Here is a 22,776-nt window from a genome sequence, read left to right on the forward strand (position 1 = left end):
GCGATTAACACTCCAGTGTATAATATAGCTCAGTGGATGTCACCTGTCCAAGTCCAGTCGTGAAATTTCGCTCCTAGATGCAGGTCCTGGGTCATATTATTAAAATATAATGAAAAAGTAGGTTTTTTTTTGTTGTTGCAGTAATTCCATTCAAAAAGTAAAGCTTGTATAGTATATTTACTCATCGCACACACTGATATATTTCAAGTGTTTATTTCATTTTGGTGATTATAAGGGAGAACAAACGAAAACCCCAACTGCAGTATCCAAGAAAATTAGTATATCGCAGAAAATATCCGATAAAGGACACCGGGGCCCCGTTTCAGAAAGAACGGCTGATCTACAGTTAGTAGAAAGTTGCTACTCTTGAGTAGTTCTACCTGACGCTGTCATACTCAGCGTTTTTGTTTTCAGAACAGGTGACGTCAGGGAACTAAACTCAACGTCAAGCGCGAGCGTGAAAAAAAGCCCTCACCAATAGACCCTTTTCACATGACGTCACTGTGAAAAGGGTCTATGGAACGCAGATAACGCGATTCACCATGGCAACAACAGGAAATAGGCCTCGACGTTTCCCGTGAGTGCAATTAGAAATATTTAACGAAGGCATAAGGAGAATGCGTCATGACGTGACTCAGAGTAAAGGCTTTCGAGCTTTCTGAAACAAAATTCGGGGTTTGCAGGGATTTAGCCCAGAAATGACTGAATGTCCACGAACCCAGCTTTCTGACGCGGGGTCCTGCTCTCGGTAACCTCCAGAGTTTGCTTCAGATTCCCCTCGGTTAAAAAACGGCGGTTCATCAGAGGAAGCTTGTAGTGTTGGGACTTTTCCCATTTAAGTGTTTCCTGTTTGTTTCTGAACCGCTGAGCCAACCGAATCCGCTAAGGGGCGCTGCTGAGCCGCTCCGCTAGCACTAGGCCAACCCCTCCGTGTTCTCCGGCGCTAGCTCTGCCCTCGGTGCCGCCAAGCTAACTGAGCCGGGCTGTTCGCATCCCCCTGCCTGCCTGCCTGCCAGCCTAACGTCGACATGCCGGAGTACCTGGACGACCCGTCTGTGCTCACCAAAGACAAGCTAAAGAGCGAGCTCATTGCTCACAACGTGGAGCTGCCGAGCGGCAACCCCACCAAGGACGTGTATGTGCAGCTTTATCTGGACCGCCTGACCGCCCAGAACAAGAAGAAGCATGCCGCGGCCGCAGCTCCGGACGCGTTCTCCAGCGACGAGGAGCTGCCGCCGCCCGCGGTCTCCAACCGGAGCCGCTCCTCCGGAAGGGTAAGCCGGGCTTTTACGCTGCGTGTCCGCGTCAGCTAGCTGTTCAGACGGGTCTGATTGGGGGAAAGTGTTTCTGTTTGTGTAAAATATTATTTTTTTTTAGATTTATTTATTTATTTTTACTCGGCGATCGCATTAAATTGTATCCCCGTGAACACAAAACTATCACTTATGAAGTCCCCCCCCCCCCTCCCTCTCTCCCCCTGCACCCCCTGGTGCCAGATGGTTGGTCGGGTCCAGAAAGCCTCTGGCTGAGTCGATGGTCAACCCGAAATAAATCACATCAAACTATCCCAGTTCGGCTTTCACTTCCTCCCCAGAACTTTTCCCGCTCTGCCTCACACGGGGTTCCGCCTGCAGCTGCCAGCTCCACACCCCCGGCTGCTCTCACAGAACGGTCCCACGCAGCGAGGCACATGCCGTTAAAGGGTACTCCACGGTGGTGGTGGTGGGGGGGCTTTCTTCACCTACAGACCCACGCTGACGAGGCAAACACGGCTAGGCGATGACGTGTAGGGGGGTTGTATGGCATGATTTCACTAAATCCAAAGTTTTATCTTTAAAAAAAAAAAAGTTGTTTTGTTTGTCTGGCACGGTGACGTCACAAGAGGCGCGTAAATCGCGGCGATGAGCGAGTTGGGTAGGTTGCTTAAAAACATGCAGATTTAAAATGGGATAGTTTGAGTATTTCAGCTACTTTCACATATTTATAACCTAAACTGGCTTTTCTACACGACTGGATTGGTCATATGCGCTGCGTGGTAAATTCAAGCTCCGACATGATGAGTGGACGTGAGATTTAAGGCTCTATGGGGAGAGGAAGATGCTGTGGATTCATTTCAAAGGCTGGATTGAGAAAATGTTTAGATTGATTTACTGTTAGATCATTAGATTTTCTGAGCTGGACTTGAATGAGACGCATTTCTGGAAACGATTCCAGCACGTTTTAATGGTTTTGTCGACAGAAAAATGCGTTTGGAAGCAGCTGTGCTTTTTTTGTCATGCAACATGAACGTCTGCTTTATATTTCTTACTGTTAAACTATATATTTGAAGCTTCTTACTGAAAAGATTTCTCTTATTCAAAGCTGTGGAAAAGTATTTCCTTTTTGCATTTCTTCTGTTTTTCTTTCTTTTTTTATCACAGTGAAATGTTTTCAGATCATTAAAAACATATATTTAGGTCTGGAGAGAAAAAAAGTCTGAGTTAATACAAAATATAGTTTTTAAATGATTTCATTATTAAGGAATTAAGATCCATCTGAACCAACTTGGCCGTATGTGGGGGGGAAATAAACAGCAGCTAAAACAACCTCTATAACTGCCAACAAGCCTTTATCATCTGTCTGGGAACATTTTGGCCCGCTCTGATTTTAAGAATTATTTTTATTCATCCACACTGGATGGTTCACATAAATAAGGCCCGTTTAAGGACATTTCACAGACCATCTTCAAGGTCTAGTTTCGATGCCGTTTCTCCAGGTTCTGTGAGTTGTAGGAGCTCCCCACAAGGCCCTGCAGCCACAGACTGACTGACTGGATTCCACAAATACTGCTTCAAAGAAGTTCCTCAGCGGCTTTATTTCCTGAGCGTGTCGGCTGAAAGAATGTCCCGAGCTGCCGGTGGATGTTTTCGATGATCCGAGCCGTCCTGCGGCATACGCTTTGCGGAGAGGAATGGGATATGAGCTACGTGCAAAGAAAGGTGCTCACCTTTTCCTTCTTTGAAGAAAAGGGTTTAACAACTCCAAACGAGGAGAAAAGCATTTGTGCCAGTTTTCTGCTTGTCTTGTCAAGAAAGAAAAAAATTGTCCAAAAGTCTTTACTAATCTAATCCACCTGCTGCCAGTGTTGATCAAGCTCTGCGCTGGTAGGAACACAAGTGAACGTCTCATCTTAAGGTCCATTCCGAGTTATCAGACTGTTTAGCTGCAGTATTCTCAGCAGCCGTTTCCGTGCATGTAATGCCATTTTAACGTAACGTTATGGTGCTGCGTGAAAGTCCTTTTGCTAATTAGACAGATGGCAGTTTTAGGTCGACTCTGCTGCGAATCTCACCGCGCTGGCAAAACGTTCGCTGGGTAAAACTTGGGTTTTTCCTTTAAGGGATCTTTTTAAGCTAATTCCTATAAACATATTATGCATCTTATGACTCTGATAGTCTTAAAACAACTTGAACTTGAACTTATACCTGGTTATTCATGGACAAGATTGCACACTTAGGCTAGTGATCTGAGCAGCATGTCCTGTGAATTCTCATACCTTTTTTAATTTTATATTGTCAGTCTAGTTCTGGCCCAAATACAGCCATGGTGGTCTATGTATGTATATGACAAAAATGCTGGTTGATACAAGGGATGGGCGATATTTCCTCTTTTTTTTTTTTTAGAATTTTTATTGCAATGTTTCTAAAAGTAGCAGCAACTTATTCGTTCCCAATTTGTCTTTTCGGCTATAAATTTGTCATCAGTTAATTGTGAATTTCACATCGACCTAAATACTTGTCTTAAAAAACATTTGCAGTATTAACTTTTCCATAACAAAAGTTGGAAAGACATTTCTAGCTTTGATCTCATTCTGTGTGTGTGTGTGTGTGTGTGTGTGTGTGTGTGTGTGTGTGTGTTCATTTAGTTCAGAATCTAGCTTTTAATGCTCTTAGTCAGATCTGTCTTTATCGTTCCCCTTCAGTAGCTCACTGTTTTAACAATGCGGAGAATTGGCCTCGAGCAAGACACTGTTGCATAGTTATCAGAGAAGAAGGCATCTGAAAAATTGAGAAGAGGTTCAAGAGCCTTTACTGGTGGAATCCAGGATATGATCGTCCTGTCATGTAAGGACCAGATGCCATCAGCAGCTGTAACTTGCATTAAACGTTCTTTAAATCTGAACAAAACGATATCTAGAAGACTTTGAATCACACGAGTTACCGTTCACAATCATGTGACCTAGAGCGCCTCTCCGGGTCACATGACCCATTCAGTGATGGCTCTGACCCTCTCACGTCATATAGAGGAGTTTTTGAGAAGAGCAGCCCGCACGGAGCATCAATATGTGCCCAGTGTTGTATAATGACCTGAAAATTCCTTTAATATGTCAAATTAAGCTAATACATGGGTCTTTTAATCCTCCAAGTTTTCCAGTGCGCTCCTGGTAACATGCCCTGCTCAATTAACCGTAAAAATGGCTGGATGAATGCTTTTATGCATGGAAGACACGCAGCGTTTTTCCCAGTCCTTTGTCTCTTCTTTCATCTTTTTGAATCTCAAGAGAAAAATAGCCGGCAAGAGCAAAACGATTTTTAATATTGAGGAGTTTCTGGGTATTTTGGCTGCTTACAGCTTATGCCAACGTCCTGTTGACTCTTCCTCAGACGAAGGGGGCTTAGTTCATCCAGAGGGGATATCAGTGTTTCTGATTATTAAATTCCCTCATCAAAAACGTATGTAATCCTGTTCACTAGGTATTGGTCATTTATTCTGTGTAAAAGTATGGATGGATATAACAAATTATTTTTAAAATATAATTCATGCCTAAACTTGTTGAAGCTGTTTTTGAAATTTGAGCTGATTTTGATTTTTGAATGGGTTAATACATCGTTGGATTTTATTTAATTTTTTCAGACAAACCCTGAAAACGGTTATTAGATGGAGTGGCTATGTACTATCTGGTGCGGTTGAGTGAGGGGGGGGGGGGGGGGAGACCTGATGGATGTCAAGTGTACACATGGTGCTAAAATGGCCTTGATTTTTAATCTATCTGTACCACTCTTAGCCTTTTGTAGCAAAAATCATGCAAACACAGTAAAGCACAAAAGGCTAATAGTCAAATTCTGTATTGTGGTTCGCTAGATATATTTGAATTTCAAATGAATGAGTTTCAAAAGGATAATCAGATTTTAGATGCTGTGTGCCATATTTAATTTTTCTCACTCAGTAACTGAAACCGTATCGTGATAATCATTGAAATAGGTATTGAGTTTTAGACCTTTAAAATATTCTTTGGAGGTTTTTGTTCTGTAAAAAAATATAAATAAGATGTGGCACTAGTGGCCTTTATTTGACCGTAGACTGACCTGGGATGAGGGGGGCAGACATGGCAAAGGCCCACGGCCCAGGACCATCTCTGTAGTATATATATATTTTTTTCATGTTTGTTTTTTCATTGCATCACGCTCTTAGTTTGAACTGTTGTGGGTGTGCAGCAGGATATGTCCGGTCTTGCTTCCTTACAGAAGCGCTGATGGACTAATGACATGCTAGCGACGCGGTCGGGAACAACGCTGCACGGATGTCAGCACGCTCATTGGAAACTCTCATGTAAATGTGAATGAAGAAAAGCATCACATGCTCTTTATGTCCCTTACATTTTTTGCTGCTGCTGAATTCTGCAGCCGTTTGTTTTTTTAATGACCGCCAAAAAAAAAAAAAATGGGGGGCGTTGTCTGTCACATGCTAGACAGGTTTCACCAGCCCACAGCGTAGCAGTGTGGAAACAACAGACGGCTCATAAAGAGTTTATTGAAGCTGTTGGTTGGGAAGTATGTGATATGACAGCGATAGTGTAGAGCTGTAGTTACTGAGGAATGCTGGAGGGCGGGGACACAGGCCCAGCTATCTGAGCAAAGAGACGGTTGTAGTTTTTACAACTAGAAGTTACTGTCTAGAAAGGTTGGAAATGCAACTCTGTTCAGCTGAATAAATACTGTGATAACCAAAGTTGTTTTTCAATTTAAGCGTTTTCCAGGAGAAGCCTAATCTGAGCATCTCCATAATTTCTTTTCTTTTAGATATATCAATTTTGGTCTTAAAATGTGTTAATAATTCAATAATACCTGATCCCAAGTCCTCTTTATCGGTTTTTCTTTTCTTTTGGATAATCCTCCCAAAGGAAGGTTTGATTTGGTCTAAATGCAAACCAGTTGTAGCTACTTCAGTCATTAAGAAGTCTACGATATCAGAGGGCGCAAGCACTCATGATTGTGAGTGGAGCAACAATGTTCTGAAGTAGGGCAGTGTGGCTGTTAAATATTGCATTAATATGAATTTTGGTTCATTTGGATTTTTCTCACCTCACTTGTCCATCTGACAGTATATTGTCGTGTGCATCAGGTGTTAGCATCTGCTGCACCAGGAGACATGCACAGTATTTCTGCGCTCTCACGTTCGTTTTAAGTGGACAGGAAGATGTATGTACTGAACGATTTCAATGAATCACAATACAATTTAAGATGAACAATTCATTTTGTAAGATGTTATTTGTTTCAGTACAAACTGGAGGAACAGATGAAAATGAGGTAATGAGCAAAATGTGACAAATTACGTACGATCAAAGTTCTCACGCTTTAGCCCCTTTTCCATTAAAAGCCAGAGACTTTGGTTTACCCAGGGAAACCAAAGTTTGGGGCTTTTGGATTTTCGTGTTTTCATTACCTAGGAGCCATTTATGTAAAACGGGCCCAATGACGCATGTGACAGTGTCAGGAAAAACTGCAATACCTCTCCGGTCCAGGGGGTGGCGGCCAGAAGACAGCAGTCAAAAAGACACATGCAGAGAAGATGTAGCCATATCCCGCCACTCCATGCTGCCACCCATCCAGACTCCGGAGAAACAGGAGCACATTTTAGCCTCTTTTACACCGACCCCAACCCTGTCCCGCACCGCCGGGCTCCACTCTATTCTACTCCTGTTGGTATAAATAAATAAAACTCAAGCACAGCTTCTTCTGCCTGGACACCGCGGAGGGTAGATGAGACTGATCTTTAGAGCTTTATGAGTATAAATTTCCCTCAGCCATTATTTTTTAAATACGGTATTGCGGATTTCTGATTACAGCAAAATCATTTTTATCTAGGCTAAGTCTATACACTGAGTAGGTCTCCGCCGCCTGCCACTCACTGTGGCAAAACCGTTTTAACACGAAACACCGAAAACATCCGGTCAAGATTTTCATATTTGATATCTGTTATGCCCAGATATTCTCCCCAAACTTAGTCAACGCTTTATAGTGAGCCGCGACGAACATGATCCAGTCTGACGGTCTGGCCAAGTGACGACACGCAGCAGCGCCGGCCGTGACACGGAGACTGCTGTGGGTCAGCGGGTCCCAACAAGTCCAAGTGTACTTTCTCACCTAAAATCATCTTAAAACTGCTTTTTGTGATAAATTAAGGCTATAAAAACGATATAAACTCCCAATCTCCTTACTGCTCCTTGCTCCACTCTTGTGGCGGACGTTTTTTCTTGCTGTACGCAACCCCCGCCCCCCTCAACAAAAGCAGAGCAAAGTGTTGGGTCGCTCGAGGGACCTAAGCCCCATGAAAGTGAAATTAGCCGGGTAAATGTAGAAGGAAAACGCTACTCAGATTTGGCAATGGAAAAAGGGGCTATTGATGAAGCCAGTGATGAAGTAGTTAATCATCTTCCTAGTTTATCAGCTTCTCTTAAACCACAGCAGTCTTGATTAGCTATAAGCTAAATCATTTTTTTCCACCTGAGTCCTGCAGGTTCAGTTTAACATCTCTCTCTTTTTTTGTCACTTCTTAATCCAAACACTGAAGAAGTCCGCATTGCCTCTCTACATTTCTGATGGTGTCGTCACCTCACTCCACCTGGCAAATAATCTCCGTGCTCCAGAGTTTTCCACATGAGCAGCTTAAGAGGAACTGAGCTTCCAGGAAATGAGATGAAGAATAGCTGCGATGGAGACCGACAGTCGAATAGCCATCATTATTGTCGTTTCAGACACCGCAAGTGGTAAAAATAAACGCGATGCATCAGCTCGGCTGTCGTTTGTACCGGCCAGCCCTATTAGGAAGGTGTTTTAAAATCATAGGAATGGCCTTAGAGGTTTGCCGTACATGTCCATTTACGTTACATCTGGAGGTACTTCTTGATTAAGCATTTGACCCTTCAGTGCAGCAAGATGCTGAAGGTCTTCTATGAGTCTTGTTCTGTTATCATCTGTTGTTGTTGGAGCATCAGAGCCAGTGACTTAAAACAGTTCAACAAGCAGATTTGAGGAGGCTGGTTCTGTTCTGGAGCCTCTGGAGATGGTCGTGCAAAGAACTGGACTTCATAAAACCATATTGCAACAACGGAGTGTTTTTCAGTGGGAGACTTCCTCAGCTGAATCACAGACTGCCACAGGAGATGCTTCCTGTCCAAAGCAATAGTTGAAGTTGCAACAGCATTCGCTTTCGTTGGGCATTATTGAAGTATCTTTGATTTGCATTTAATACTGGTTGAATATATCATGAAGAGTAAAACAGAAAGCTGGTTTAGGTGGGAATGCAATCTGAATATTTGGCCCTCCACCTGGAGTTAGACTGCAGCTGCTAAGGCTAGCCTCTTTTTATTGAGGAAATGCTTTGCTCAGAGAAGGTGTTTTTTATGCGTCTGCAGCTAACAGTTAAGGACGAGGGTTCGGTTAGTTTTTGGTTTTTTTTTTTTTTTTTGTACTGTGCTGAGAAAGCCTCAGTTCACTTGCCATTGTAATTACAGATGGAATGCACCACTGGGTAAGGATCCCAGAAATTCCTTCCTGTCATTTTTCAGAAGGTCGGCTGTAAAAACATTCTTCCGCTCTGGTCCTGGTTGCTGCGACGCGCGAAGAACGCGTAATGGCAGTAATAGAAATGTTTGTCACCGCAGCTACAACCAACCACACAGTCCACTGTTGCTCTGCCAAGCAGTGAGTGGAAACACGTCCTGGAACGCTGCACGTTCTACTACGTTGTGTAAACTTCAGTAAGTACTAGTAGGGGGGGAAAAATGTGAGTTGGAGTTCAAGAGCGCTGGGTGTGGCTGCAGAGGAGAGGGAGCACATGGTTTCATTCACTCTGAAGACTGTTCTGATTATGCAACGTCTTGGCCGTCATCCAGGTGAGACGGCCCCGAGGGAGAGCACCTGGCTTTGAGTCTCCGCCCACAGGCGGCACCCAGGACCATAGCCGCACTGCTCTTTGTCACTCATCGTGTCCCCTTCTGCATTCCTCACGTTTTTTGTTGGTTAGCCACAGTTTACAGAGTTACTGTCTGTTTTGGTTCTTCAGCGGACGGTTGCCCTGCAAAAAGGGAACTGAAAGCAAGTCAAATTATCTCTTGAAATGAGTGTATTTGTTCTTGATTTGAGCTGGTATATAAGATGATCTACCAATGGAATGAGTATTTTGACCCATAAAGAAGGGGAATTGGATAGACTGCACTTAAAATAAGATGACGGAGATGAATTGCAAAAATCTTCTTCCATTGGCAGATCATTTAAGCTTTCCCGGTCAAATCAAGGACAAATGCTCTCATTTCAAGAAAGTTCCCCTTTTGCAGTATGCTAAATGACACAAATGTAGCAAAGTGGTTTCTGTAGAATTTAGGTGAATACTTTCTGTGAAGTCACCGCGTTATAATATAAATTATTTTTGGCTTTTATTTTCTGACCTGATGCGCTTCCTAATCGGTTTTACTCTACAGACAGTCTCTTCATTAAAAGCTTTCTCCCTTCTGTAAATCAGCAGCAGAATAGCTGTCAAAGACGCATCAGAGCTTAGTTGGGAGGGGGGGGACTATTGGATATCCATACTGACGTGGAATGGACCGGCCGATTTCAGTGCCAGTCGATCTCCACGGTGGCAGACAGGGCCTTTTTAGAGGATGTCGGGCCCTGAGACCACCCTCATGAAGTCTGTTTGGTCAGAGACATTGGCAGTGGCCCGTCAGAGGTGCTGCTCCTCCTTCCACAAAGGAGCAGATGCCGGTCTAGCTGGTGGGTTACGAGCCTCCAACTGACCAGTCCAGCTCTCCTAGAGTAATTACCTGTCTCCTGAAATCTCCTCCATGCTTTTGAAGATGTGTTGACACGGCAGACCTCATCAAAGGTGACATCAGTGGCCGGATTAGTGCGGAGAACCTAATATGTTGGATATGTCTCCGGTTGGCATATGCTCTTCAATCATCTTTGTAGACCACATTTATGTGGCACTTTAACTAATCGATCATTTTGACTGGGCTACATTTAAGGAAGGATTTTTCTAAAACTGAAAACGGGATCATGCATCGCAAACCTTAATCTGTTTTGGTTAAAGGTGCTATAAGTAATACTGACACCTTGTGGCTCAAATGGGTACAACAGCTTTCCGATCGCAACAATCTAATGTGCCGTTTTTAAACGAGTTTTTACTTCTACAGGACGGGTATATGATGTTGTATTCTGTTCTATTTCTGCTCCGCTTCTCTTATTGGCCTCCATGTTTGCAGGCTGCTGCTCTTTTGCCAAGATAAAATACCAAATGCTGCGCTCTGTTTTGGGAACGCTGATTGGCTCAGAAACCAGGAAGTAAACACGGGCTACACTCTTAACTGAAGTCGTTCCATACCGTACCTCTAGATTAGAAAGGAGAGAAACGTGAATAAGACATTGTTGATGGAGAGGACCGGTTGTTTATAGGGAATTTACTTCCATCCTGGTGTGACAAATGAGAATGATTTAGTTATATACTACATTAAATGTCTTACTTATAGCTCCTTTAAACTTAAAGCGGTGTTATTGTTTTGTGACCATATTAGGTGTTCCTTTTGGATGAATTGCAACTGCAGCCTGCATTTCCATCTTGCCTTTTTAGATACGCAGGGAGACCAATGAAATGGCTCCTGGATGGACATATATTTGTGCCCGTACCTGCACAGAGTCTGAGTTTTAACTGGCCTACTGTTGTGCCACAGAAAGCCACCAAGAAGTCGGAGAAGCTTCATCCTGAGGAAGTCGACGTCACGGCGCTCACCGATGAGGACCTGAGGGACGAGCTGCGGAAGCATGGCGTGAACGTGGGGCCGATTGTAGGTGAGTGCTCCTCCCAGCCAGCTGCACAGGACAAAATGTCTTGTGTTGGTGATCCACTGTCCTCATAGGGATGGAATCTAAACCTGATCAATTCTTGACTTCTCTGAGGTTGGGTTACCTCATTTCCTGATCTGTTCCTCTCTTCTTTTTTTTTTTTTATATCTGTCTGGGATTAGTCGTCATTATTCAATTTCCGTGACGTCATTCTGGGTAGCCAGTTAAGGGTAGTCGTGTTTAAAAGCACAATCCTCATATTATTGCCACCTTTATAGGAATCGGTAGAATCAGGTGCTGCCAAATGAATCTGTTTAACCGATCATAATGATTGGGGGATGTTTTTCGCTAAATAATAAAAATATAAAAGTCCCAGCAGATTTAGCTGTTTCCTGCATTGGAGCATTTAGGTGCATATTAACTAAATTCCGAGATGAAAAAAGTTAAACAGTGATTGTAGAATAACATTTTAATTAAATTTAATTAAATTTTGTGTGGAGAGGCAGCCATTCAACCCTTCTGGTAGGCAGATGTTTTACACGTGCCCCTCCCCTCTTAATGTTTTGATGCCGGGTCAGGGTTAATGTCATAGAATTAGTGGAACGGTCCCTAACTAAAGTGTCCATACCCCATGAAGTTTTTCATATTTTTTTCACGGTGCAGACATAAACCTCATTGCAAAATTTTAAAAAGTGGGTTTTGGATATTTGTAGAACCACCTCTGGCTGAAATCACAGCTACAGGTCCCTCAGGGTGTCTCTCTGCCAGCTTTGCACATGGAGGGACGTTAATTTTCCAGTTTTCCTTTCAAAATGACTCGAGCTCCGTCAGGTTGGGTGGGAGTCGCCTGGACTTTGACTAGGCCATTCCAACACTTGGATATTCTTTCATCTAACCCCTGGTGGCTCTGGTTGTATGTTGGGGTTTATGTCCTGCTCAAAGGTGAAGCTCCGCCCCAGTCTCAAGTCTAGTGTTGCCCCTGAAAGGTTTTCTACCAGGACTGTGCCATTAGCCAGTGATTGATGTCATGTCATCAATCAGCTGCTCAGGAGTGCTGGCCGCGGATACTCTACCGCTCATAATAATCTTATATATGTTCAGCCATGCATTCCCTTTGTTGTTGCTCCTTCCTTCCAGAATCAACCCGTAAACTGTATGAGAAGAAGCTGCAGAAGTACTTGGACGATGGCCCCGTGCAGCCGCTTCCCACAGAACTACAAGTGAACCACAATGGCAACTCTGAGTCTGACATCTACAGCGACAAGGAGGACGGTATAAACACATCCACTCATTGTACCTGTATAATCTTGTTTGTTCTGGCTTTTGGGGGGTCTTCTAAAACCGGTCAACTGGTTTCCAGGTGAAAGGAGATCATTGCAGTGAGAAAACAGGGAGGAGCTTGTAAAGACTTCCTCTTTCCAGATGAAAGTTTAGTGTAGAATCTATAAATCTAAATCAGAATGAAAGGATCACAGTAGCGATAACAAAATGTCTTCTTGTTCACACTGAGACATCTCTGCTGGTTCTGTATGGCAGTGAAATTGAACTTAGTCTACCCTAGTAAAGGTTAGACAATAAAAATGAAACCATATTCAGCAGCTGGTAGCATGAAGACCCAGATCTACGACGTTCATCACTAAGGAAGGACACAGAGCTGTGCTCGCTGTGGCCGCACAGATTGGTTAATAGACCGCGCTGTCTTTTATTACAGAAGAGGTGGCAGTACCAGAACCTGTGATCGAACCTGAGCCAGAACCAGTTCCAGTGGTGGAGAGACGAGTGAGGAGCGGAGTGAAGACCCCAGTTAGCACTCGGACCGGCAGCAGCAGCAGCAGCAGACACCAGAAGGTAAGATGGGCTTCATAAATCTACACCTGCAGCACCAGTGGAGGCCTCTGAGCACCGAGTAGTCCTGGTTTCTCCGGTGTTCGACAACCCAATGGTTTAAACGTAGACAATAGGCAATCTCACTGTTTTTGGACAAATGAGTCTGTCTGATGGAACCCATCTTTATTTAGAGAGTATTCCTTCATGGCTGTTTTGGATTTTAAGAGGACTTCATCACAACATCTTTTTTTATTAATGCACTAAAATACACACACATGGGTAATGTCTCTGCGAATTCTCTCACTCGTTATAATAATTAGCACAGTGCTCCAAGAAGAGGTTCTGAAGTGCTGGACAAACCCCACTATCAGCACTATATTGTGAACACCTGCAGTGTCTCAGGTGTGTTCAGCAGAGTTCCTGCAGCTGATCTTAGCCCAAATCCTTTCCCTTTAATACTCCTGGTGTTAAGTTCCTCAATCCCTGCTGAAAGAAGCTGATGTCCAAAAACTGCAGTGTGGAGATCTACTATGGTGTCAGAGCCCCGGGTTTTCTTTACTTAGAGGTTTTCTTAGATTTTCCGTTTTTCCTTAGTAAAGGAAATGTAGGTTGTACTAATTAGCCAATGATCTTGCTGATTGTACGGCAGCCCCGCTTCTGTCAGACTGACCCAGGGTGGCTGTGGGAGAGAACGTGTGGACGAATGACTTAATGTAGTGTAAAGCACTCTGGGGTCCACAGGACCGCTATAGAAATGCAGGCCATTTACAATTTTCACCATTTAAGTTGAGCAGCCATATTCTTTAAAACATCCTGAGCTCAGTCACAGGTTGCTTAAAGGGGAAGTCCGGTCAACAAGGAAAAATCAGTGGCTCATTAGCTATAACTACAACAAATATGTTTGTGGTTATTTAACGAATTTAGCGTTAATTAATAAGAAAATAAAAGCATAAATTGTCGTCTGAATCACTGTGTATGGGGGCGGCCCAAATATGGGCATAAAAAGGAGCCAGTTCAGACGGTTTGGGCGCCTCCCTTTGTGGGTTTTCTGGGCGTGCCCCACTGGGAGGAGACCCCAGGGAAGACCCAGAACTCGCTGGAGGGACTATAGATCCTGCCTGGCCTGGGATCAGCTGGAGGATGTCTCTGGGGAGAGGGATGTCTGGGTTTCTTTCTTGGAACAGTTTGCCCCCTGCGACCCAATCTCGGATGAGCGCAACACGACGGATGCATGGATGAATCATTTTAAACTGGAACCAAGCAAAGCGAATGTCTGTAACTGTGCCGGGTTGTTACAAGTGACATCCCACTTCTCCTCCTCCATAATTCCATCCAGTTCAGTCTGCCATATCTGTGCTACATCCGAAACTGTCCGTGTAGCCGAAGTCTGAGTCGGCACTATATAAAAACAGGTAACCACCTTCTTAACTTGACATATACCCTAAACATATATTACTAGAAAGCAGTGCATAGTTACAGATTTTGCACTGACCAAAAAGTCTTGCACACAGTTTGATTTCTCGGCCTAGCTTGGCATACATGGGTTCAGACCTGGAGTTGGATTTCAGCTTATCCGGCACTCACATCCACACTTGAGCTTGAAAAGTACTTATCATCCTTTTTCTTTTACTTCTGTATGCTGGATAAATGTTTAATACATACAAACAAAATGTTAGAAGTAATGTTGATCCTGCATGGTAATAATTGTTGGCCTACTGTAAAATCTGTCAGCATCCTCTACCTTTTGTTTGGATGAGAGCAGCTGAATAAACAAACGTATTCCCACGCTGTTTTTGATCCTTTCATAGACTGACTGGCTCAGTTTGTTTTAATTATGATGCTGTCAATGCAGTATTGTAGAATTTTCCTCTATTTTTTTTTACCTTTTTTTTTTTTACTTTTGACTTTTTTTTTTTTTTTTTTTTTGACTTTTGAGTTTTATTACTTATTACTTTTATTACTTTATTACGCGCATGTCATTGTAGTAATGACGGGGCCAGTACACCCAACAACTGAATATTTTCACTTATCCACTTGTAGCTACAAATCACTGCGAGAAATAAAAATGGTGGATTCTCGAAAGGGGTTAGCCAGAAGTCTGTCAATGTTGTTTAGCAGTTCTGCAGCTTATACTCTGCCATAATTGTAAAAAGTTATTGGAAACAGAGAAAACTGAATGGATTGAAAAATATGATCCAATCAGAATTTAAAGATACCTACATAGTTCTTCGAGGGAGTGCAGAAAAGTTGAACGCAGTCTCTCGAAGAGGCTCAGACAACAAAATCTGTTTAAGGGCTAAAACTGGGATTTTGCATGATGTGTCCCCTTTAAAGCATAGCTCAAACTAATCAGTTTGAATGTGTTGTAGCCTTAAGGGGGAAAAAATAAGAATTGGCTAATCAAGGCATGAGTAATTATCAAGATATGGGAAGTATTTTTATGTTTTACCGTATTCTAGCTATGGTTATTGTAAATGAGATGTCTGGAAGAAATGCCAGAATGACCGGTGTGTTTTTTTGGATGTTCAGAACATAAAGTACCACAGCGCTCTCCCTCCCCCACCTGTTGCCTAGCACCACATTTCAGCTGCGTTTAAAAAAAAAAAAAAAAGAAGCCCGCTACACCCGAGCTCGCTTTCAAGGCTTTGGCTGTCTGGAAGGATTTCCAGCAAGATGGCTGGAGCTCTACTGCTTCAGAAAACCATTGCAAGAGTTGGTAAATATTGTCAAATAATGATGCGGGACGCTGACTGGCTCCTACAGAAGAAGGCTGAATGCTAAAGCGTAATCAAAAGCTGTTTTGGTATCTTTACTTTTTCCTTCTAACAGATCACTTTGCCTTTCGGTCAGGGATGTACAGTATTTCACACTTTGTGGAGGAATGTTTTGATGTTATCAACCGTGGTCTCCCTAGAAACCTGGTATTTACCGGGTGTGTAGAGGCCCTCTGTATAGTTTGGATTAATCCGTAACAAAAGCCTCTTCAATGAGCGCAAACGCTGACGCAAGATAACTGTCTGCAGTCAGTCTCAGTTTTCTCTCATTTATTGCCTTGTGGTGACGTCATGCTCTGTGATCGCTGAGCCGTTCAAATGTTCCTGGTTGTTTTCTGCGAGGCCAGCGCGCGCCGCAGCAGACGGGAGGGAAATGGCAGCTGGTTTTCATTAAATTCCTTTGACGCTGGCAAAGGAAGCACTTTTTTTTTTTTTCCTTCCTCTTTTAAACTGGAGATCGGCCACACCCAGCTCGGGGTGAGCCTATAGGGTTACTAACTCGGCGTGTGAGATTCAAAGCACATGATGTGGATTAACTGCTCACACTCCACGCTTTTGAAAAGCTTCACATCAATCTCCTCAGTTGCTTCCCTCCATCTTTGCTCTTTCGCTAAGAACTTTAGATTCCCCGTATTTGAGCTTTACCCACTCGTCTAGTTTGGCCACTAAGTGGACAAAACGTTTTTTGGAGAAATCACAGCAGGGTGACATGATATCCAACAGGTGAGGGCCACAATCCAGTTTAAGAGCTACCTGCTCCCCCTGCTGCCGACACGCTTGATGTGCAGCTGTTGCGCTGAGACCTGCTGGGCTGTTGGTTCTCTCTATTAATGTGAGCTACAGTGTTCTGTAGATTATTCTGACGATTAAGTAATGGGATTTTACTTAATGGTATGATCCTATATCCGCACAATCACAGGTGATGCAGTTGAATCATATATTTTGTACCAGACTCGGGGTCCTCTGCTGGATCAAGTATTTTACTGTTGCTGCTGCTTCTGCGTCTCTTCTTTATTTATTTATTTATTTTTTTATTTTTTTTTTTTGGAGAGGGGAGTTCATAATATCCGGAAAATCCACAAAGGGAGGCGTCCAAACCATCTCATTGATGTTGTTTTATCTGTGCAGGTTGAGAAAATCTCTGCCAGCGAGCAGAATCTAAAAGTGGAGAAAGATGTTCCGAAGGAGCTTTTTTCTGGAGACATGAACAGTCCGACAGGAATCAGGTGAGGAACCAGAGCTCTGTACTGTCACTTCGTCCGTTTGGTTGTTGCAAATGAAGTGTTTTTATTTTTTCAAACCCTACAAAGACTATATTGCCTAAAGTATTCACTCATCCCTTTCCTCAGTATGACGTTGGTTCACACTTTGCAGCTATAGCAGCTTCACCTCTGTTGGGAAGGCTGTCCAGACGGTTCTTGAGTGTTTATTGGAAAATCTCCCCAAACCGGCAGAGGTCCACCAAAAAACACCTCGGTATTGAGACCTTGAACTTTGTCCAGCTAAGGAATAAAATCCTCTTTCAAGGTTTCTGGTTGTAGCTTCACTGTTGGATGCTCATCTAGCATCGTCCATATTTTCTCTGAGATATCAGACATCATATCGTTGACAGAGCTAAGTTCTGTGGTGTTTTTATTGTTGCAGATGTGTTACATCTCCTTTAACAGCTCCATCACCCACTGTAAGGGTTGGTGGGCTGTTTGCTGAGATGAACAGTTTTCTCCTACACAGCTTCTCAATCTGGTCTCATATCTCTCGCTGGTTCTTAAAGATGGGTTGTCAGACTTGTAGAAGTGGACCAACCCTGTTTTCTACTCTAATCGAAATTAAATATCTGAATGAATGAAAGGCACATGCATCCATAAAGGGTATTGACGCTAATGCTATTAGCATTGTCTTCTCTACCGTTTTGCCAAACAAGAAAGCGGCACGCTAAACGATGGCTTAATTATCCCTACTAATTGATTTTGCTCTAAATAATTACGTTTATAACAATGTTATTAATCATATCTTGTACTGCTAACCAGAAATAAGCCTCTGCCTTCAAAAAATGTATCAAAAATGTGAATATTTTTTTAGTGTTGATGTCGAGTTAGAACTTTGTGCAGTGTTTCAAACCTGATACACATCTAGAATAAAAGCTTACAAGAGCGAAGCACACAGTTGAGATTTCATCAGCTCTATGGCTAAAGAACAGCAGTGACGTTCTTCGGCTAAGCAGTTTCTAAATAGGCTTTTAGATTTGTTCAGTAATAAAAAACGCTGAAGCTGGGACTAAGTTTGCTGATTACTTCAAGTGCAAGTTGCGGCGTAGGAAAAAGCGTCTTTACCAAGTAGGGAGTGTGTTCGGGGACTGAAGAGCATCCAGTGTGATGAGGAGGTGTTGTCCCCGCTCCTGGCTGGAGACGAGATGATGCAGAGTGGTTTGCTTCTTCTGAGGAACTAACGCTGCCATGCTCTGAGCTTTGGAAACAAGCTTTTGAAACAATAATAATAATAATAAACGTATCCTTCATTCGTCAGCAGAATCACTCATAACAGAATCTCCAAGTCTGTCTTAAGGTTGTCGATGGCCGACTTAATCAAACACTTTTTAAGCAGTGACAGGTTTAGAGGATGTATAAACAAAACCTCCTTACACCGGATTGCTGCTTTTTATGATACCCATGTCTCTAATTTGTGTCTTTTTTTTTTTTTTTTTTTTTTTATAGCGTCAGCTGTCGAAAGCCCATCCGGGGAGCAGCTGGGCGGCCGGTAATCTCCAGTGATTTGTGGAATGAAGAGATTTCCTTTGCGTCTCCAACCACCAAGACCAGCAGCTACTCCTACACCGAGAGCCATGCAGTCAACAGAGTATCCAGCGTGAATCCCTCCGCCTCCTTCGCCTCCTTCACGGCATCGAGCTCCTCCTCCAATGCCTCCTCCAGCGCGCCTTTTGTTACAGCGCCCTCGGCGGGTCCAAGCAGAGCAGTGCGGCGCAGCATGCCCCTGTGGAAAAAGCTGGTCCTGTTCGGCGTCCTGGCCACGTTCCTGATTTTTGTTTACCTGGCAATGGAGACCAACTCTGTCAGCCCATTTCAAGCCTCAGAAGCAGCCGCAGGTGGAACAGCATAGAGCTAGAGCGTGCAGATAAGGTGCAGACGGGGAGGAAGAGGGTTAAATGCTTCTACTTCATCGGTTTTTTAAGTGATAATCTGCAGTGTAGCCAGTTTTTCTTACCTCATGATTGCCTGATGTCGACCTTTTTTATTTTTTTAAAGTGTCTTTAAAAAAATATATCTTTTTTTTTTCAAACCAGTCTCAGAGGTCCAAAGAATAGTGATTTATGCCCTGAAGGATCACTTTGAGCGGGCTGTGAAAGGACTGAGGCAACCGTTGCTGTTCTGGCCCATTTTTGACCCTGAAGTTGCAACAGAATCACCCACTGACCAGCTTTTAGAAACACAGACGTGCAGAATTGTGAGGACTTTCTTCTTCATATGTGATATTTTTTTAAATCGTGCCACTTTTGGTGTTGGTTTTGTATTGAAAATGTGTGGCTTAGCTTTTCCCATCTTGCCTTGGTATCTATTAGCATTCCCAGGCTCGAAGGTGGAGCTTATTTTTTTTTTGTACCTGGGACCACCTTTGTTAATGAAACAGGAAAGGTTGTTGGCACAACCCAGATGCTTTTGAAACTTAAACACTTGATATATTTTCTTAATGCTTCTTATAAAACGTAACTGAAATTGTCTATTTTACATTTATGTAGTCACTGCATTGCCTACTAAATAAACTTTGATGTTATTGCGTAAGAAAGTGTCAAACTTGCAGTTTGTGCATTATGCCTTTTTTGATCCTCCTCCTGTTGGAACTTGTTCGTTGCATTTATCAGTTCACATGTAGGATTTTTTTTTTTTTTTTTTTTTTTTATCCTTTCTCTTCAGTAGTTGCAACTCCAAACATCAGCCCATCTGTTTTCAGTAACAACACAAATAAAGGCCACAGGGCTGGAGAGGGAAGGGTACAATTTACACCATCAACACATTCTACATGGAAGTGAGCATGACAGTACACTATGACCTAAATTTGAATTAAATTCTTAAAACAAGTTTGAAAATGAGTAAAAATAATCAAATTAAACATATATATCCTGATATTAGATATTAAAAGGAAATTAAAACTACAATATTCTGTTATGATTATTGGATATTAAAAAATTGGAGATTTATGGCTTCTGAATTAGAAGTTAAAACCCAAAATGTAAGACTTAAAGAGTTTCTCTCCAAAGTTTAAACAAAAGGTTTTCGCTCTGACCTCAGTTCGGTCTCTGACCTGAGAGGGCAGGGTTTGACTTAGAATAAATGATTCATAGCTTTAGAAACCCTTTTCATCTAACACCTTACGAGACCAGAACCACAACGGAGAGAACTAGAAAATAACTTACTTTGGGTCAGACCAGGTTGTTTGCTTTCTCATAACATTTTTTATATGCTGCTGGAGACCGCCAGCTGGTGGTTCTGGTTTTATTTGTTGGATGTTTCTGGGATGCCCTAATCAGGATTCCATGTTGCCGTGTTTAGTTGGATCCAAGAAATCTGACGGTAAACCATGCAAAAACATTTACACATAAATTATACATAAACACACACATCTGTAAATTGTTGTTTTTTTTTATGAAGAAGTTCAAGATCTGTAACTCATCTCAGAGAACAATAGTAGTTTAGCTTCATTACACATTGTAAAATATTTCAAGCCTTCATTTTTGCTGTGCTTTTGAGAATGATGGCTCACAGATGATGAAAACCCAAAATTCAGTTTCTCAACAATTTGAAACACTCCATACTATCAATGAAAATACATTTTTTTTTTTTAAGAACTGTCTGACTAATTGAATAATATCATTTTCATTCACTCAGTACTTGGTCTAGACTCCGTTTACTGCATCAGTGTGTCATGGAGGTGATCGCCCCGTGGTTCTGCTGAAGTGGTGGGGAAGCCCAGGTTGCTTTGATGGCAGTCTTCTGGTCATCTGTATTGCTGGTTCTGGTGTCGCTTATCTTCCTCTTAACAATACTCCAGAGATTCTCTAGAAGGTTCTGGTCAGGTCTGTTTGCTGGCTGATCAAGCCCAGTAACACCATGGTGAGTGAACCAGCTTTTGGTGCCTTCTGCACCGTGGGCCGGTAATGAAATCGACGCCTCAGTCAAACTTGTCAGCAGAAGGAAAGCAGGAAGAGCTCTAACATGTCCTGGTAGATGGCTGTGTTGACTATAGAAAATCCAGTGGACCAACACCAGCGGATGATATGGCACCCCCAAAGCATCACCGACAGTCTGGGCTTACAGCATCCTAGATTCTGGCCGTCTCCACTGTCACTGTCTCCAGACTCTGGGACCTTGATTACTAAGTAGGCACCAGCACCCCTCGCGACCCCACAAGGGATAAGCGTGATGGAAAATGGATAGATGGATGCAAACTTTAATCTGAAAAGAGGACTTTGGACCACCGAACCCAGTCAGCAGTCCTCCCAATGATTGTGTCGACCATTGACCCAGACTGAGACCTTTCAGAGGCTCAAGAAACCTGTACCGTTGTTTAGGAGTTTAGTAGCTGATTAGAATGTGACTCCATGAGTTTCCAATTTAGGTTTTCACAATGACTTTAATTTTCTGACACACTTATTTTTTTCAGGGTTTTCATTATCTGAAAGCACTAAATTATGAACATTACAACAGCTTGAAAAAGTTCACTTAATGAATCGACACTGTTGCCAAATGTATTTGCTCACCCATCCAGATAATCCGTTGTGAAATTCCCTTGCTCCTAAATATTCCACAGTCAACCGTTGGTGGGATGACGAGGTTAGAAGAGACTTGGAACGACAGGAACCCAGCCACGAAGTGGTAGAGCGGGATCAGTGAATACTGAGGTATTAGTGCGCAGAGGTCATCAACTTTCTCTAGAGTCCATTGCTACAGGTCTGCTCCATGGTCAACAAGCTGCATCCAAGCCACTGACTAGAGCAGTCTGGGTTTGCCAGGAGAACGGGTGTCGTGCCTGTCACCACCACCACCTTCCTAAAAGACCAATCAATAGCCATTCCTCTCATGCCTCCTCTCCAGAGGTTCTCTCTTCCATATCTATTGGAGTCAATTGGGACGTGTTCTAAATTTTCTGTGTCCACAGGTGAAGCATTTGCCGATGTTCATTTTCACATTTAAACACAGCAGTGCTCTGTCCTGTATGGTGCATATACTGGAGCCTTGTTAGGATGATTTCATTCATTCTAAAAATTCCTTTATATTTGACCCTGACACACTTTTGTATTTTGTGAAAGGTTCTGCATTTCTGATCCTCATCTCACATTTTCTGTCATAGCTCAAACCCTCTCTCATTAATATGTGCCTTTCCTTTTCCAAGCGGAATTCGTATTGCTACTTCCTTCAGCAAAGCATTTTTTTTTGCTAAATAATGTTAATTTCCCTTAATCCCATACACAGCTGCGCATCTATTCGCCCTTTGTGGAGTCCTAATTGACAAAGGAAAAGTTTAAGAAGAAGGCCTTTTGTGACTGTGTAGATTCTAGGCTTCCTAAAACAGAGACTGGCATGACTTCTTTAACCCACTGCCGCCCAATAATGACTGCCAGCATTTCTGCTGCAACCGTTCTTTTGGATTTTAAATTCAGGGACTCAACATATTGTTACACTGTGTGTGTGTATATATCAATATAGATAGATAGAGAGTGAGATGAATTAAAAACACTTGAGTCCACTTTGATTTCTGGTTATATAACAAGGGGGGTACAATAGTGAATGCTAAAAATTATGAATATTCCCAACTGTCCTAAAGTACCATCCTTGCTGGGTTTTCTTCTCCACTTCCCTTTAACCTAATGCGGTAGTGTGACAGTTTCTCCCTCCTTGACTCCAGCGGTATCTCTTGTGCTTCAACCAATGCTGCATTTTTAAGTGTTGATTTAAAAGCTTTTATCCACGACTGACTGTTAACTTTTTGTAATGCTTTTTATGCTGACGCTCCATCCATCTTTGGCTTTTTATATTACTTATTTGTATTTTGCATTTTGTTTCTAG

At 42.7% G+C, this 22,776-nt stretch overlaps 1 protein-coding gene across 2 annotated transcripts; it reads left to right on the forward strand.

The window, feature by feature from the left end:
• The first annotated feature begins 607 nt into the window (after positions 1-607).
• tmpoa (thymopoietin a) lies at positions 608-19,494 on the forward strand. 2 transcript variants are annotated; one of them, XM_021319099.2, is made up of 6 exons: positions 608-1,274; positions 10,988-11,105; positions 12,237-12,371; positions 12,814-12,947; positions 16,829-16,926; positions 18,412-19,494. In XM_021319099.2, the coding sequence occupies exons 1-6, from the start codon at positions 1,029-1,031 to the stop codon at positions 18,812-18,814; spliced, it is 1,134 nt and encodes a 377-aa protein (XP_021174774.2). In that variant the 5' UTR covers positions 608-1,028; the 3' UTR covers positions 18,815-19,494. The 2 variants fall into 2 exon arrangements, with proteins under 2 accessions (XP_021174774.2, XP_012723205.3); XM_012867751.3 differs by having other exon boundaries at positions 611-1,274; positions 12,811-12,947.
• Positions 19,495-22,776: the final 3,282 nt, after the last annotated feature.

Source organism: Fundulus heteroclitus, chromosome 17, assembly GCF_011125445.2.
Source record: "Fundulus heteroclitus isolate FHET01 chromosome 17, MU-UCD_Fhet_4.1, whole genome shotgun sequence".
Classification (NCBI taxonomy): domain Eukaryota; kingdom Metazoa; phylum Chordata; class Actinopteri; order Cyprinodontiformes; family Fundulidae; genus Fundulus; species Fundulus heteroclitus.